Source organism: Cryptomeria japonica, chromosome 1, assembly GCF_030272615.1.
Source record: "Cryptomeria japonica chromosome 1, Sugi_1.0, whole genome shotgun sequence".
NCBI classification, from domain to species: Eukaryota; Viridiplantae; Streptophyta; class Pinopsida; order Cupressales; family Cupressaceae; genus Cryptomeria; species Cryptomeria japonica.
In genome coordinates this window covers 296290664-296307644 of record NC_081405.1, presented here as the reverse complement: position 1 = coordinate 296307644, position 16981 = coordinate 296290664, and the positions used below count along the sequence as shown (strand labels likewise).

Here is a 16981-nt window from a genome sequence, read left to right as displayed (position 1 = left end):
CCTCCCCATTTGTATTTGTCCATCTCTACTTCTTTCTATTTGTTTAGTCTTTGTCTCCCTCTCCCTCCTATTCTATCTCTCTACCTCTCCCCATATCTCCCTCCCCTACTTCCTTTGTATCCCCTATCCATCTCTCCATCTCCATCTATTTATCTCCCTCTTCCTCTCTACTATATCTTCATATCTACCTCTATCTCCCTCTTACTATCTTTATTTCTAAGTATCTTAAATCGATTTCCATAATACCGATATTATAGTCACAAATCACAGTTAGCCCTATATTGATTGCACATAGTCTTACCAAAGAAATTCTGTATATTTTCATTATTTTTTAAAAAACAACTATTTTGTATTAGTACTCTGACATGCAGTTGTTTTCTATTAAAAATAATACAATTTGAGAACCGCTAGCTGCAGCCACGTCCCCACCCGTAGCGACCTGGGAATAAATGTGTTGAGCGCTACCCTCAATTTCACCACCTCCAAGGACGACTGCTGTCAGCAGCCAAACGATACGGGCATAGAGACAGACAGATTGAGAGATCCAACCAACGGGCAGTAACCAGACAAAAGACAGGAACACTCACCTGGTATGCCGTCCTCTTCTTCAAATTTACGAGTTACAATTATTATTTGCTTTATGTCTTTCATGTTTATGATTTGGGTGCTCGCTTTCTGATGTTTACGATTTTGTTTGGGAGACGGGATCAATGAAATCAGGGAAAATTTATAGCTTAAGTTTTACTTTTTATTTTTACTCGAGTATTTTAACTGGAAAACTAGATTAGAGCTGATCAGCATTTTTTGGCAAGGAATAAATAAAATGCAAGTAGTTTTATTAGATCAGTTGAAATTGTAAATTCTGCGTTCTTCGTCAATTATTTATCTGGGAGTGTAGCGATTTTAATTTTTGAGATTCATGGGATAGAATCAACCAATTCATTGTTTGTTTTCAAAAAATTGTTTGCCTTGTTATTGTTTATGTGAATCAAGTTTTTGTAGATCTTAGCCAAGAAATTCTGTTTGTGGTTAACTCTTCCTCTTTGTTGAAAACTAGATAGAATTTAAAGTTTATGAGGAAACAGATAATCTCAGGTTGAATGCTTCAGGTATTTTTTGTCATGCTAACCCATTTCAACGGGTTGTTAATATAATTGTATATTTCTCAAGTTTGGTTGGTAAATTAAAATTTCTATTGATTGCTGATATGTGGGAAATAAAATGCATGTGTGTGTCATTTTTTGTTTATATTAATTAGTGGAGGATTCTGTTGGAGCCTCCACCTAGGAATAGAGCAAATTATAAACATTACAATATGTATAGATGAAATAACGACCTTAATGGTCTGCCCAATATAGCCCATCAGAAAACGAGCGGGAATGCATATGCCAACTACAAGCATTAAAAAACTGCAACTAAGGTGCAAAATACAAAAAAAACACAAACTAGATTATCATGAACATAGACAACTGTAAACGAAAAAAGGTAACCGACACACACCCCAACAGCTTATGCTAGAATTGTTTGCCACACCCATCTAGCCAAGTCTTTAACATCCGCTGCATTGCACTAATCCCCTGCACCTGGCAGAGGAACCTAACCATGCCATCCACAGATGGGAATCAAATTCCATGAAATTCCTCCTCGATGCTGGTGAATTTTGTCTACGTAGAAGGTAAGAATTGTGTACTTCTTGAAACCTCTAGACACACTTTTTCATGGGTCAACGTTAGGTCCTCCAAAACCTTGTTGATATCTACACAATAGGCTCTTAGGATGATTAATGTGCATTGGACCAGCTTATTATTCACCATAAACCCATCAGCTGAGGACTCCTCCTTTAGAGACTTGCCATCCTTAGGAGAGGACCTTTCTACCATCTTGACTGCCTCCTCTGCTTCATCACCCAAGATCTCTATTTCTCTTTTTCTCATCTACCTACTGTTAAAAATTTGGAGCATTTTCAGGATTCACAATGCTAACTTAATTCCATCCAGGTATCTTTATTCCAATTCTATATCTGTAAAAATCATTGCTAACATAGCCATTTCTTTTCAGTGTTACACTTTGTTAGGTTTTCTTTACTTTTTTTATTTTCTTTTCATTTTGAAAATACAATGTTTGTCTGCGATATATTAAAGATTTTTTTAATAAATGTGGAAAATGAAGCTTGTAACTTGGTCATGAAATTATGAATTACAAGGTTTATGTCTACTTTTGTTTTTGTCTTTGTATTGCATCGCAATCTTTGCTCATAAATTTGAAATCTTCAAGAAGTCTTCAGAAAATGTTAATCTGTAAAGATTTACAAGAAAGGCATTTTCAAGTGTCATAATTTTGGAGATTGACATTTACTGTCTCTAACTTGTCTCTTCAAACAATATTTGCAGGGGAGAAGAGTTATATTTGATTTGACTGTAGAAATTTTCTGCAATGGCTGGGAAATCTCAAGTTCCATCTAACAATTCTGCAATCATTGCAATGATTGCTGATGAGGTATTTGTTCATTTCTAAGTTCCAAACAGTTAACAATTTAGTTGAATTTTTCTGTTTATATAGATTGTATCTCTTGAACACAACCTAGGTTAGATTAAAGAAACTCATTTTTAAGGTGCAATATAGAATGGGAAACAATGCGGTCAGGATTAGGTAACTTTCCTATTTGAGTAATATGACTGTATTGAACCTAATTATTCAAGACATTTATACTGTTGAGACACATCCCTACCCACCCTCCTCTATGGTGGTTTTACATATTCATCAGTACCGTATGTGTTTAACATGCAAAGTTGTGATTGAGGGGCTGATTTTAGGCTGAACGATAGGTCAGTGAACTGATTCCAAGTCAGTATAGATTGCGGAGAATTTTCCACGTTGTTTCTTTTTTGAAAGGAAACCTGCAAATAACATTTGAAGAGGCATTGAAGACTGTAACCTTAGTTTTAAGGAAGTTTAGCACAAGCTAGTAAAGTGTATAAGTGGCCAAGGGCATCACACTCTTTGTAACAAAAACTGTTAGGAGAGTTAGAGAGGACAGCTTTATTGTTTAAAATCAATATCCCAATCAGAACATGATGCAATATACAGCCACAACCAACATGATTAAATAGTAAAGAAATCCTATTCTCATCTTTATGAATACATGAGAGGTGATTAGAGCAGGGATCTATATTTGGTTCCAATGTTAGTCTTAAGAGACCCTGAGAGACTATATTTTATTTTAAAACAATATGCCAGTCAGAACATGATGCAATTTACACCCATAACCAACATGACTAAATAGTTGAAGAAAATCCTAATGTCATATTTATAAATACTTGAGAGCGTTGAGAGTAGCTACCTATATGTGACTCTAATATTACTCTTAAGAGAGCTTGAGTGACCATGGGGAGTTTGGAATTGGCCAGCAACTGTCTTATAGTCTCATGATGATAATACTGAAGGAATCTGAAATATCAGTATCTTACAACTTCTAAAGAAAGGGATACCTTGATACCACCATTCAAGCCTTTTCTAAAGTCTCGAAAACGATTAGGGATTTCTCTATGATGAATGAAAACTAACATGTGGTCATAATCAGGAAGTCTAGTCTCTCTTGAAATTTGCTTATCATTGCCCTCTGAGATTTTAACTTTACAAGTTCTTAGAAAGCTTCATGTGCATTCTTGTGACATAAAGGCTAGGAAGTTAATGTCTAGCCACAGTAACATTGTATTTATTTGTCTTTGCTCTACTACCCAATTTTATGAATGAGATGCATAATCTTTTGTTACTGTGATGAACCCTTGCTGGTTCAATTCTTCAATCTGCTGTAATTTAATTTTTTTTTTTGTGTTTTTGATTATTAGAGATGGTCTCTCAGAAATAGACAGAAGTTGCAAAAGGGGGTTTCTTTAATTTTCAATACATATTGAAAAAATACATGAAATTAATCATCTGAAACAAGAAATTGGAGAATTTAGAAGCATACCCAGAGGTCCTTAGCCAATTTATTGAAATTAAAAGATTCAAACCAGCAACTTACAAAGTTCTGATTTTTATATTGGAAACAATTGAGATCTGCTCTTATTTAATAATAAGACGCTCAAACAGTAAGAAGATGGCACCAATAAATGAGCAAGCTGTGTGTTTGGGAAAGAGACCTCTAAACCACAGAAAATTATCAGCAATACCATCAAATAGAAAACCTTCAACAAATCTGCCATGTAAGAAGCCAAATCTGCCCAATTTGATTCAATTTGACTTCCGAATGAAGCCAACCAAGCTGCAACAATTCGATTGATCTTTCACAATCTCAAAGCTACTGAATTCTGAAGAATGCACGCTCTCCAAAACAGGTTCAAACCCTAGCCACCATAGCCAAGTGCTTAGAAGAAATGTCAAATGCTCAATATCCAATTAATGAGGTCTAATTTCATCTTGGCCGCCTAAATACCCAAAAGGTGCAATTTTTAGCAATTAGGGTTTTAAAAATCATAACTTAATTTTAGGGTTCCGAACTTAACCCTAAAAGGGACGCCCAACTTAGGAGATAATAAATTCACTTAAATAAATTTAAGTGATGCACTTTATGATTTTATTTTAATATTTCATTAAAACATTAGTTGCCTGTGAGAACCACCAAAAAATTCATATCTCCCTCATTATCGCTCAGAAACTGAATCCATCAGAAGCTGGGGCCACAGTTCGCCATTCTAGTGAAAATAGGACCATGTCTATTTTTAGCAGTTTTTCCCTAAAAAATAGGAAATCTTCATATGATGTCAGAAACTGATGAAACGAAGACCAAAACTGAACTCAACATTGATCTAGAACAAATAGACCGACTACTCCTCAAGATACTGCATCACTAACCCCCTTATCCATACCTTGTTAGCCTACAAGGGTCCAAAAATAGGCTAACTCCTCAAACCACTGTCTGTGACTAGGATGGGGACATTACGGTCCGCCCTCCCAGAATTTTCTTGTCCTCAAGCAAACTCAAAGCTGGATGTTGTAAAATAGTATCACTCTCCCATGTAGCATCCTTTGCTGGCAAATCTTTCCACTTAACCAAATATTCCCTGATGACACGCCTCCATAGATGACGCTCTCTGAATTCCAGAATGGCCTTAGGTACTAGCACTAACTTCCCCTCATCATCCAAGGGTGTTAAATCTGCAGAAGGAACTATGTGTTGTCCCAAAGCCTTCTTGAGGCACGATACATGAAACACATTATGTACCCTACTGTCTACTGGTAACTCCAACTCATAAGCCACCTCACCAACATGCTTGACAATCATGAATGGTCCATAGTAGCGTGGCTTGAGTTTCTCTGCACCCTTCTTCCTCAGGGTGGACTGCCTGTAGGGTTGAAGCATCAGATATACCATATCTCCAATCTCAAATGCTCGCTCACCCCTCTTCTGATCAACATACTGCTTATGCTGATTCTGAGCCTTCTTGATGTTCTCACGAAGAGCTCTCATAATGTCCTAGCTCTTTTGTAACAGATCCCCAACACTAGGCACTCTGCAATTGCTCAACAATAAATCTAGGAAACTCGGTGCATCATAACCATACAAGGCTCTGAAAAGTGTCATCTAAATAGTCATGTGGTGAGTGGAATTATAACAATATTCGCACTAGTTTAACCACTTCACCCAAGCCTTCTGCTGCCCTGAAATGTAGTTCCGCAAGTATCCTTCCACCCATTTGTTGACAATCTCTCTCTGACTGTCCGTCTGGGGGTGGTAATTGGTACTCGGAGTGAGCTCTGTCCCGCAAAGTCTGAATAACTCCTGCCAAAAGTGACCCATGAACCTTCTCTCCCTATCACTGATAATACTCCGAGGTAAACCATGCAATCTGAATACCTCACGAAAGAAAAGATTGGCCACCTGTGCAGCTGAATGAGTAGTTGTGATCAGGAAGAAATGTTCCTACTTAGTCAACCGATCAACTACCGCATAAATGGTGTCTCTACCCTGGGCTTTAGGCGAGCCTGTGATGAGGTCCATAGACAAGCATTCCCACTTCCTGTCAAGAATAGGAAGCGGCTGAAGTAACACTGTAGGAAAGTTGTGCTCCTGCTTGTTCTGCTAGCAAACATAACACTCTCTGACGTACTGAAGAACATCAGACTTGAGACTCTTCCAAGAGAATCTCTCCTGTACTACCTATAGGTCTTAAAGGTAACCGGGATGTCCAGCAATAGGTGAATCATGGAAAGTCCTCAATACAATGCACTTCACCTCAGAACTTGGGACTATAAATATCCTCTCTTTGTAAACGATGATGTCATTCACAAGAGAGTACTTGCTGTCCTGTATTGTCCCATCAATAATACCAGAGGCCCATGGATTCTTGGCATACTCTGCTAAAATCAAGTGTTTCCAATCCTCGGAAACAATTGCCATGGAGCTCAAATGGGGACGACAAGATAAGGCATCAACAACAATGTTCTGAGTCCCTTTGACATAGGAGATGTCAAAATCATAAGATTGTAACTTGCTGACCCACTTCTGTTGACGCTCATTTAGATCCCACTGTCCAAGGAAATGCTTCAAGCTATAATGATCAGTTTTGACACAAAAATTGCTGCCAACTAAGTACTGCCTGAACTTAGCCATTGCATGCATGATGGCCAACATTTCCTTATCATAAATACTATAGCTCCTCTTAGGACCCCTAAGCTTCCTTCTCTCGAAAGCTATAGGATGACAATCCTACATAATCACTACACCAATACCCTCTCCACATGCATCACAATGAAGCTCAAAAGGTTTGGTGAAATCTGGTAAAGCTAGAACTGGACATGTAGTCATCAATTGCTTGAACTTCTCAAAACACTCCTATGCTAGAGGTGTCCAAACAAAGGCACCCTTCTTTGTCAAATCAGTAAGGGGTGCGGCATGCCGTGAGAAACCACTAACAAACTGATGGTAGAAGGCACATAAATCAACAAATCCCCTGAGCTGAGTGAAGGTCTCAGGCGTAGGCCAATCAACAATGGCACAAACCTTATTAGGAACCATGCGAACTCCCTCTCTGCTGATTATGCGATCCAAATACAAAAATTCTGCCATTCCCAATGCACACTTAGATTCCTTGGCGTAGAAGGACTCCTTGTCAAGTATGCCTAAAATAGTATCCAAGTGAACCAGGTGCTCCTCCCATGTTCTACTGTAAACCAAAATGTTATCAAAGAAAACCAGAACAAATCTCCTCAACTAAGACTGGAAGACCCTGTTCATAGTGGACCGAAAGGTGGCTGGTGCATTGGTTAACCCAAAAGGCATAACCAAAAATCATAGTGTCCACAATGACATCTGAATGTAGTCTTCTCAATATCTTGCTCCCTGACACTGATCTGATGATAACTTGTCCTCAAGTCAATCTTAGAGAAATAACAAGCTGCATGAAGCTCATCTAACAACTCATCGATGCGAGGAATGGGATACCTGTTCTTTATTGTCCTTCTATTCAGCATATGGTAATCAATGCACAATGTAAGTGTGCCATCTTTCTTCTTCACCAAAACAACTGATGAAGCGAAATGAGACTTACTCGGCCTTCTGTGTCCCATTGCTAGAAGTTCTTTGATGGTTTTTTCAATTTCATCTTTCAACCGCTTGGGGTGCTAGTAAGGTGTAATCATGATGGGCTTGGTGCCCTCTTCAAGCTCAATAATATGCTCTATGCCTCTATCAGGAGGCCTACGAGGAGGTATGTCACTAAACACCTTTGTATGCTTGACTCTAAGCTCTTGAATATCTGAATGGTAAGGTGTTTATGCTGCTCCTCATAAGTAGGCATTAGTTTACACTCTGCTGCCCAATCCACCATGTCATGTCTGATAAGTCTCTCCATTCTTTTAAGAGTGATTAATTTTAAGTTGTTGGCCTTGATAGCTTTAAGAACATGATTAGTCCCATCAACCTTGAATTTCATCTCCATATCTCTAAGGTTGAGTATAAATTTACCTATTGCATGAAGCCACATCATGCCAAGGACCACATCCATGTTTCCCATGTTAACCACATAAAAATCAGCTTTGAATTCATAACTATTGAGTTTCATGGGTAAGTCTGAAATCATTCTATCACAAGTCAGCACATTACCATCAACAACTTTCGCCCTTATGCCTTCAAACTCTTGAGTTTGAATCCCACGTTTCTCCACCAACCGTGCATCTATGAAATTATGCCTTCAAACTCGAGTTTGAATCCCACGTTTCTCCACCAACCGTGCATCTATGAAATTATGAGTTGCACCTGTATCAAGTAGAGAAATGACTCTTTGACAAGCCAAGAGTCCACGCAACCTAAAAGAACCTTCTCCTTGCATGCTAGACATATGAGCTTCCTGTAGATCAAATTCTCCTTCATTTTCAACTCCCTTCTCTGAATTTTCAGTCTCCGAATCATCTTGATCAGCTCGTTGGTCTGTGTTATCAGTCATGTTTTCTCCCTCATAAAACCACTCCATATGCCTATTTTGACCCTTAGGCTTGAGGGGACAATCATGATTTTGATTATAAGGGCCCTTACAATGAAAACACAACTTCCTTCTACGCAAGTCATTAAGTGTTTCCCTATCCAAGGGTGCTGCAAACTTCTTCCCTTGATCCACATTTTCTGATTTCATTGGATCAGACTTGCTGTCATTAAATGATGAGGATGGTTTTGAGTTGTTTGGAGTGAACTTACTATGAGGAGTGGTAAGTTCCATGCTACGTGCCTTCCTCATGGCTTCTTGCAAGGTAGGGGGATCAAAAACTTTAATCCAACCTTTCATAGGCTCATAAAGACCTTCAACAAAAAGGATGACCAACCTTCTCTCTGAGATGTTAGTTACCATAACTGAAAGCTTCTGAAATTCACTAATGTAAGATTCCAATCTGCCCATTTGTTTTAGCTGAGCTAAATCCTTGAAATACAACTCTGGATCTTTTTTATCAAAACGCTCAACCAATCTATCAGTGAATTCTTGGTATGTAGTAATAAGGTCATGATGCAAAGTCACCATCCCATGGTGCCATCAATCATTGGCTACCCCATCCAAATGCAAAGCTGCAAACTTAATAGCATCTTCTTCTAACATAGGATGTAGGGTCAAGAAGGTATCCAACTTGCTAATCCAAGCTCTGGCTGTAACTCTACCGCTACTATCAAAAGTAGAAAGTGTGAGCTTGTTGATTGTATATTTGAGATCATTAATTTTGTTCCAAGGTGTTTGATTATTCCAATTCCTGTTATGATCTCTCTTCTGACTAATAAACCTGTCAAAGTTAAGGTGATCCTTAACTTTCTGTGGTAACCTATCCCACTCATCATGCATTGCCATGATATTGTCACCAAAAACCACGTCATCTCCACCTTCGGAATCAACCTCATCTTTAGGTTCAACTCTGACAAAAGTGGGGCATGTGGGTCTATCATACGTGCATGTGTGAGTCATAGGAGCTCTTGAGCAACCAACAATACTGCCATTCTCTTCTTGATTCTGATCATTACCTCTAGGTATCGAAAGTTGTTGTATGGCGGTAGTTAGCTGTTGCAACACTGTTGCTACCTATTGCTGTCCAGTTGCTATACTTCTTATGACCTCCCTTGCCTTGTTGTCATCATTCTGTGTAATGTTTCTAGTAGCTTCTTCATTCCTGTCACCCATAATTTCCAAGGTTACTTCTTTAGTTTGATCAGGATCACCCTGTAAACCAAGTCTCTTGCGTGTATAATACCTGCTGAGGCCCGGTATGTTGTTGATGCGTAAAAACTTCTAACCGTCCAGGAAGGCAGGATCAGAGCTCTGATACCACTGTGATGAACCCTTGCTAGTTCAATTCTTCAATCTGTTGTAATTTAATATTTTTTTTTGTGTTTTTGATTATTAGAGATGGTCTTTCAGAAGTAGACAGAAGTTGCAGAAGGGGGTTTCTTTAATTTTCGATACATATTGAAAAAATACATGAAATTAATCAGCTGAAACAAGAAATTGGAGAATTTGGAAGCATACCCATAGGTCCTTAGCCAATTTATTGAAATTAAAAGATTCAAACCAGCAACTTACAAAGTTCTGATTTTTATACTGGAAACAATTGAGATCTGCTCTTATTTAATAAAAAGACGCTCAAACAGTAAGAAGATGGTGCCAATAAATGAGCAAGCTATGTGTTTGGGAAAGAGACCTCTAAACCACAGAAAATTATCAACAATACCATCAAATAGAAAACCTTCAACAAATCTGCCATGTAAGAAGCCAAATCTGCCCAATTTGATTCAATTTGACTTCCGAATGAAGCCAACCAAGCTGCAACAATTCGATTGATCTTTCACAATCTCAAAGCTATTGAATCCTGAAGAATGCACGCTCTCCAAAACAGGTTCAAACCCTAGCCACCATAGCCAAGTGCTTAGAAGAAATGTCAAATGCTCAATATCCAATTAATGAGGTCTAATTTCATCTTGGCCGCCTAAATACCCAAAAGGTGCAATTTTTAGCAATTAGGGTTTTAAAAATCATAACTTAATTTTAGGGTTCCGAACTTAACCCTAAAAGGGACGCCCAACTTAGGAGATAATAAATTTTCACTTAAATAAATTTAAGTGATGCACTTTATGATTTTTTATAATATTTCATTAAAACATTAGTTGCCTGGGAGAACCACTAAAAAAATCATACCTCCCTCATTATCGCTTAGAAATTAAATCCGTCAGAAGCTGGGGCTACAATTCGCCATGCCAGTGAAAATAGGACCATGCCTATTTTTAGTAGTTTTTCCCTTAAAAAATAGAAAATCCTCATATGATGTTAGAAACTGATGAAACGAAGACCAGAACTGAACTCTAACACTGAACTAGAACAAATAGACTGACTACTCCTCAAGATACTGCATCACTGACCCTCTTATCCATACCTTGTGAGCCTACAAGGGTCCAAAATAGGCTAACTCCTCAAACCACTGTCTGCGACTAGGATGGGGACATTATAGTTACCAACATGGGGTTAATCTTGAGCTTACAGTCTCATTAAATAATGTGCCACAAGGAAAGCAAGTCAGTTCACATTGTATTTGAAGGACTTATGCTAATTCCTTTCACTTTTTGGTGCTTTATAGCATGTTTCTTGTCATGCCCCTTATGTCCTCAGCGCCTAATTTGTTTTTTTAAAAAACAACACTAATTAAGTAATAATATTATACTTTATATAATAATAATACATGCATATTATAAATTAAAAAAAATATATAATTCTCTTCTTGGTCAGCGCCAAATAAATCTAATTTCAATCTGGTTGGCTACATGGAAATTCAAATGCCAATGGGTATTTAAAGGGCAATCAAGGCACATCCTAAGGTATTTAATTCTGTCAATTTTCTGAGATTACCGCTTGCCAAAGTTGAGCTTCCTTCTGAGACGAAAACCTCAGCATGGGAGCACCCAGGTAGGATGAAATTCCTCCTGGTGACTAAATTTACTGCCAAATTAAATCAGAAAGAGATATAATTATCGCTGTTTCTCATTTCCAGGTTGCACATACATCAACAGTCATTGTGGAGCATTGAGGAGATAGCAGCACTCAAGAAATCCTGATGTCAAAGAGGCTGGAGGTGGCCACTCATAAGGTGCCAACATTCCTATTTCACCCGTCACTAAAACTGGAGCTCCGCCCAGGCAGCAATATCATCTGCGTCTGAGATTTCCAGGGAGTCACGAACAGCAGAAGATCACATCATTTCGCTCCTGCATTCTATCATATTTGTGGACACCTTGTAAAACATTTCTGTATCTTCTGAAGCTGACCTTATGAACTTTGCTGCAATGTATGTAACAGAAACTGTATCTAATGATGAAATTAATATCAGTATTCAATAAAGTATGTTGTCTATTTACTACTGTAGAGGCAGAAATTTGCAGCGTTCCATAATATGTTCAGTAATTAGGTATAACAGTGAACAAATAATTGTGCTGGTCCATTACATTGGTCTCAGAGTAGGCCGTCCTGCCAATCTGCTGGTTAAATTTTGTGTATGCAGCTCAGCCAAAGGGATAAATGAGCTTCGGAGAGAGAGAGAGAGAGGAAGAAATTAGATCAATTTACAAACCGTCAGGGTCTAGAAGTAAACACAAAGGCAAGAAAATGCCAGATTGGGATAAGAATTGGGGTGCTTTCATACAAATCCAGCAACAAATTTCACAGATGCAAGAACTAATGGTAAAACAGTAGGAGCAAACAACACAAATACTCTACCAAATGTTGCAGAATATGAACAAAACAATGGTACAGAGGGCAGCAATTCAAATCAGAATGGGTCTGAAAATCAGAGCACCAGATTTCCCAGACCTACATAGCCTTCATCCTTGCCTAGAGTTGAGTTGACACATGAGGAGTGTCATGCCCCCGACCATGAACAGCAAATCTAAATAAGAAGTTTGGACTTCACGATCAGCAAAGTTACATCAAGAATTCACGATTTCTTCTCATAGTGCCAGCAATGATATTAATAAACTATCCATGGATTCCTTAACAAATCGCAAGTGTAACAAGTAAGACATGAGGCAGTGTGATGGGGTAACAAAGGACACACCCTAATCCAAGGGTCACAACCTTGGAAGATGACACAACCTTCCAAACCCGTTGCAAGGATATAAAGTAACATTGCCTAGGCAGAAGTTGAAGGGCATCGAACATCATCAGCAATCAGAAAACACATCTTCAGATTCCAATATCATCAGCAATCAGTGAGATATGCCTTCAGAAAATATCAATATCAAACACTATCATTCATCATTGATCATTCCCAAATACTTATGCAGAAATATAAGAATCAGCTTAACAAGATCAGCAAGCAATAAGCATTCCAAGCCCCCAAACGGCAGATTGCACTTCCAGCATAGCATTGAACACCAGCAGTTGATATCAGATCAGTCTCTCAATCAATAGCTGTTGAAGGATTGCAATCTAACTGTACATCCAACCTATATTGAGAAATATAAGAAAGTATTTGATGATATTCCTTCAGGGCTACCCCCAATAAGAAAATTTGAGCATACAATAGAATTGGAAGAGGGGGCAAAACTTGTAATCACCACACCCTACCGAAACCCCCGCAAATTCAAAGAAGAGATTGAAAAAACTATTAAGGAACTACTAGAAATGGGTCATATTCAACCTAGGTCATATCCCTTTAGGCTTCGCATCATCCATAGTTCTAGTCAAGAAAAATAATGGTACCATGAAAATGTGTATAGACTTTAGGGCTTTAAATAAGAAAACAATTAAAAACCATTACCCTATACCAAGAATAGATGAGTTATCGACGAAATCCATGGAGCTAGATACTTCTCCAGAATTGATTTGCTATTAGGGGATTATCAAATAAGGATGAGAAAAGAAGACATTCCTAAAACCGTTTTTTGGTGTCATTATGGGTACTTTGAGTTCTTAGTCCTACCTTTTGGACTAACAAATGCCCCAACAACATTTCAGTCATGTATGAATTATATATTCCAAAAACAACTAAGGAAATTCCTACTCATATTTTTTGATGACATTTTTATCTACAACAGGACATGGGAAGAACATCTCAAACACATCGAGGAAATCCTAAACATTTTGGAACAAGAATCCTTGTATGCTAAAGCTTCAAAATGCGAGTTTGGCTTGGAAGAGATCCTTTACCTAGGTCACAAGATCAGTGCACAAGGGGTAAGTGTAGATGAAGAAGAAATTAAAGCCATTAAGGAATGGCCAAAACCCAAAATCCTAACACAACTAAGGGGCTTCGTGGGACTATGCAATTACTATAGACGCTTTGTAAAAGGATTTTCCAAAATAGCCGCCTCACTCACAAACTTGACCAAAAAAGGGGCCTTTGTGTGGAGTGAAGTGTCTCAACAAGCTTTTGAAAGACTAAAAGAAGTAATGAGCTCATGCCTTGTTTTATCTATCCTTGATTTTACATTACCCTTTGAACTGCAGTGTGATGCTTTTGGGGAAGGAATTGGAGCGGTCCTTATGCAAAATAAGCATCCCATTGCATTTGAAAGTTGCAAGCTCACGGAGATTGAAAGGCACTACTCAATCTATGATAAGGAGATGCTAGCTATCATGCATGCCTTAGCCAAGTTTGGCAATATTTTGTTTGTGGGAAATTCAATGTTAAGACTGATCACAATGGCTTGAGATTCTTTATGAATCAAAAGGACCTAAATGACATACAAAAAAAGTGGGTAAGCAAAATAAAACCTTATGATTTCGATATTGAGTATGTAAAAGGGACAAATAATGTTGTATTAGATGCTTTATCACGACGATCCCATTTGAACATCCTAACTAGTATTATTGCGGATTGGAAGAATGATATCATTGCATAAATGTCAAAGACCCACATGCTAATGGTATCCTAGAATAAGCTTCAAAGGAAGTTGTGTCTCATATGTAGAAATCTATGGGAGCTAGGGCATAGATGCTTGGGAAATGGACAAGTACACTACATTGGAGTAGCACCTAATAAGGATTTTGAAGTTGAGGAGTTTGAGCTTGAGATTGTGGTGGAGTTTGAGCATGAGGAGAAGGAAGTGGGAGATGCTTCAGGAGTTTACATTTGCAACAATTTTAGGAGCACCTATATATCATCCTCTTAGAGTTAATGAAGTCTTGTAAGGACAAAGAGTGATAGTTTTGATTGATATTGGGGCAACTTGCAACTTCATTATTGAGGGTTTGGTAGCTAAGCTGGGTTAAACAAACAAAGACTTTGAGGGGTTTAATGTTACAGTGGCCTTTGGGTTCACCATTCCATGCAATCAAAGGATTCAATAGATGGAGTTGACTCTTGGAGGGCATAAGATGAGATATGACTTCTATGTAATTAGCTTTGGTGAGACAAATTTGGTCTTGGGAGTGCAATGGTTCCACTGACTTGGTGAGTATACACAAAATTATTGAATGATGGAGTTGAAATTTAAATTCGATGGCAAGGAGGTAGCTCTTTATGCCCTATCCAATTGGAGGCCCCATGGCTATTTCAGCTACAAGAGAATGGAGAGGACTTTTTATAGAGAACAAGTAACTCAGGCAGAAAAGTGTTTGATTACAAATATAAGTCCGTCCAAGGATGAAAGGTCCAATCATGTTGATATTCAATTCATCTTGGACAAACATATCAAGGTGTTCAACGAAATTCCTCTTGGATTACCATTGGATAGGGGTTTTCAACATGTGATTGAGCTTGAGGAAGGAGCGAAACCTTATCACTGCTCCATATTCTCACCCTAGGAGATACGAGGAGATTGAGAAGGCAATTAAGGAGTTATTGGGTGTGTGGCACATTTGACCTAGTTCCCACCCATTTACTTCATTGATATGTGGCAGAAATGAGAGATTATCTCCATGGATTTCATTATAGGACCCCCTAAAGGTGCAAGGTAAAGATTGTATCTATGTGGTTGTTGATAGGCTTACTAAATATATGAACTTCAAGACATACAAGTAGGTAAGAGAGTGATTTTCATGGAAGGGGCTCAAAAGTGATGTGTTGAAGCATGTTAGGGAGTGTTTGAGTTGTCAACAAAACAAAAAAGAGCATGCATTTCAAGCTGGTTTGTTGTTGATAGGCTTACTAAATAAGCTCATTTTCATGCTATATCTTCAAAGTATAGGTCTCCACAAGTGGCTGATCCATTCTTTAGAGAGATTTTTAAGATTTCATGGGTTGCCAAGAAACATTGTAAGTGATACGGATAATAGATTCGTCAGCTTGTTTTGGAAATAACTATTTTGATTATATGTATAGAATTGACTCCAAGCATTAGCTATCATCCACGAACTGATGGACAAATTGAAATTGTAAATTGTAGTCACATAAATCTGTCCACTTAATTAAATGAATATTTAGTATTTATTTGATTATTTAACCATCAATCAATAATTAATTAAATTAATATTTAATTAATTCATCTTAACCCTCTTCTCCTATTAATTAAATAAATTATTCAATTTATTTGATTTAATTCACTTAACCAAATTCAGACCATTAATTAAATAAATAAATCATATTTGTTTAATTAAATCTTCTCTCACCTTTAAATAAATTAATATTTATTTAAATCCCTCAAAATCTCATCTCTCACACTTAAATAAATTAACATTTATTTAAAAATTACCTTTATCCTCCACCCACTTGCATTTTCCTACAAATGCAAGTTGCACAACTTTTTTAAATAAATTATTTATTTAAAATCCTACTTATCCTCATCCACTTGAAACCTTTAATGGTTTCCCTTAAAGTCTTCAAACTTAATGGCTTCCTTCTAGAGTCTTCTCAAGCCTTTAATGGTTTCCCTTAAAGTCTTCAAACTCAATGGCTTCCTTCTATAGTCTTCTTAAGCCTTTAATGGTTTCCCTTAAAGTCTTCAAACTTAATGGCTTCCCTTAAAGTCTTCTTAAGACTTTAATGGTTTCCCTTAAAGTCTTCAAACTTAATGGCTTCCTTCTAGAGTTTTCTTAAGCCTTGAAAGGTTTCCCTTAAAGTCTTCAAGCATTTAATGCTTTATCTTCCTTTTTCTCGTTTAAATAAATTAATATTTATTTAAATATCTATCCAAATGCAAATTACACTATTTAATTGAAATAAATGATTTTATTTTAATTGAAAATTCCAAAATTCCTTCCACTTGCATTCTCCTACAAAATCCACTTGCATGCCTAAATCCCTTCTAGATTCTTCTAACTTCTTCTAATTAGCCTAATTCACCCCCTAAATATTGTCACATTCCTAAGCAACTTGGAGTCACTTCTCAAAGCCCTCAAAGTCTTTAAAAGGCATTTAAGGCTTTAAGTCTTCAAATGGTTAACCTCTAAAGTCTTCCAAACTATTAAAGGCTCTTACATAACCATTTATGGTTAACTCACTTTTTACCTTTGGTTAGAGACTTTCCTCTAACTTAACCATCCTTTTGACTCATGGGTCTCTTCAAAGCATTTATTTCTTT

The 16981-nt window shown here is 37.5% G+C and overlaps 1 protein-coding gene across 3 annotated transcripts in view; it reads left to right on the top strand.

The window, feature by feature from the left end:
- The first annotated feature begins 238 nt into the window (after positions 1–238).
- LOC131046441 (V-type proton ATPase subunit F) overlaps positions 239–16981 on the top strand; it is a 161119-nt gene continuing 144376 nt past the window's right edge. The window contains exons 1-2 of one of the 3 annotated variants that reach the window (XM_057980191.2): positions 239–590; positions 2391–2496. In XM_057980191.2, the coding sequence (XP_057836174.2) occupies positions 2434–2496 (63 nt within the window). In that variant the 5' untranslated portion in view covers positions 239–590; positions 2391–2433. The remainder of the gene's footprint in view (positions 591–2390; positions 2497–16981) is intronic. The other 2 variants (XM_057980192.2, XM_057980190.2) reach the window with 2 other exon arrangements.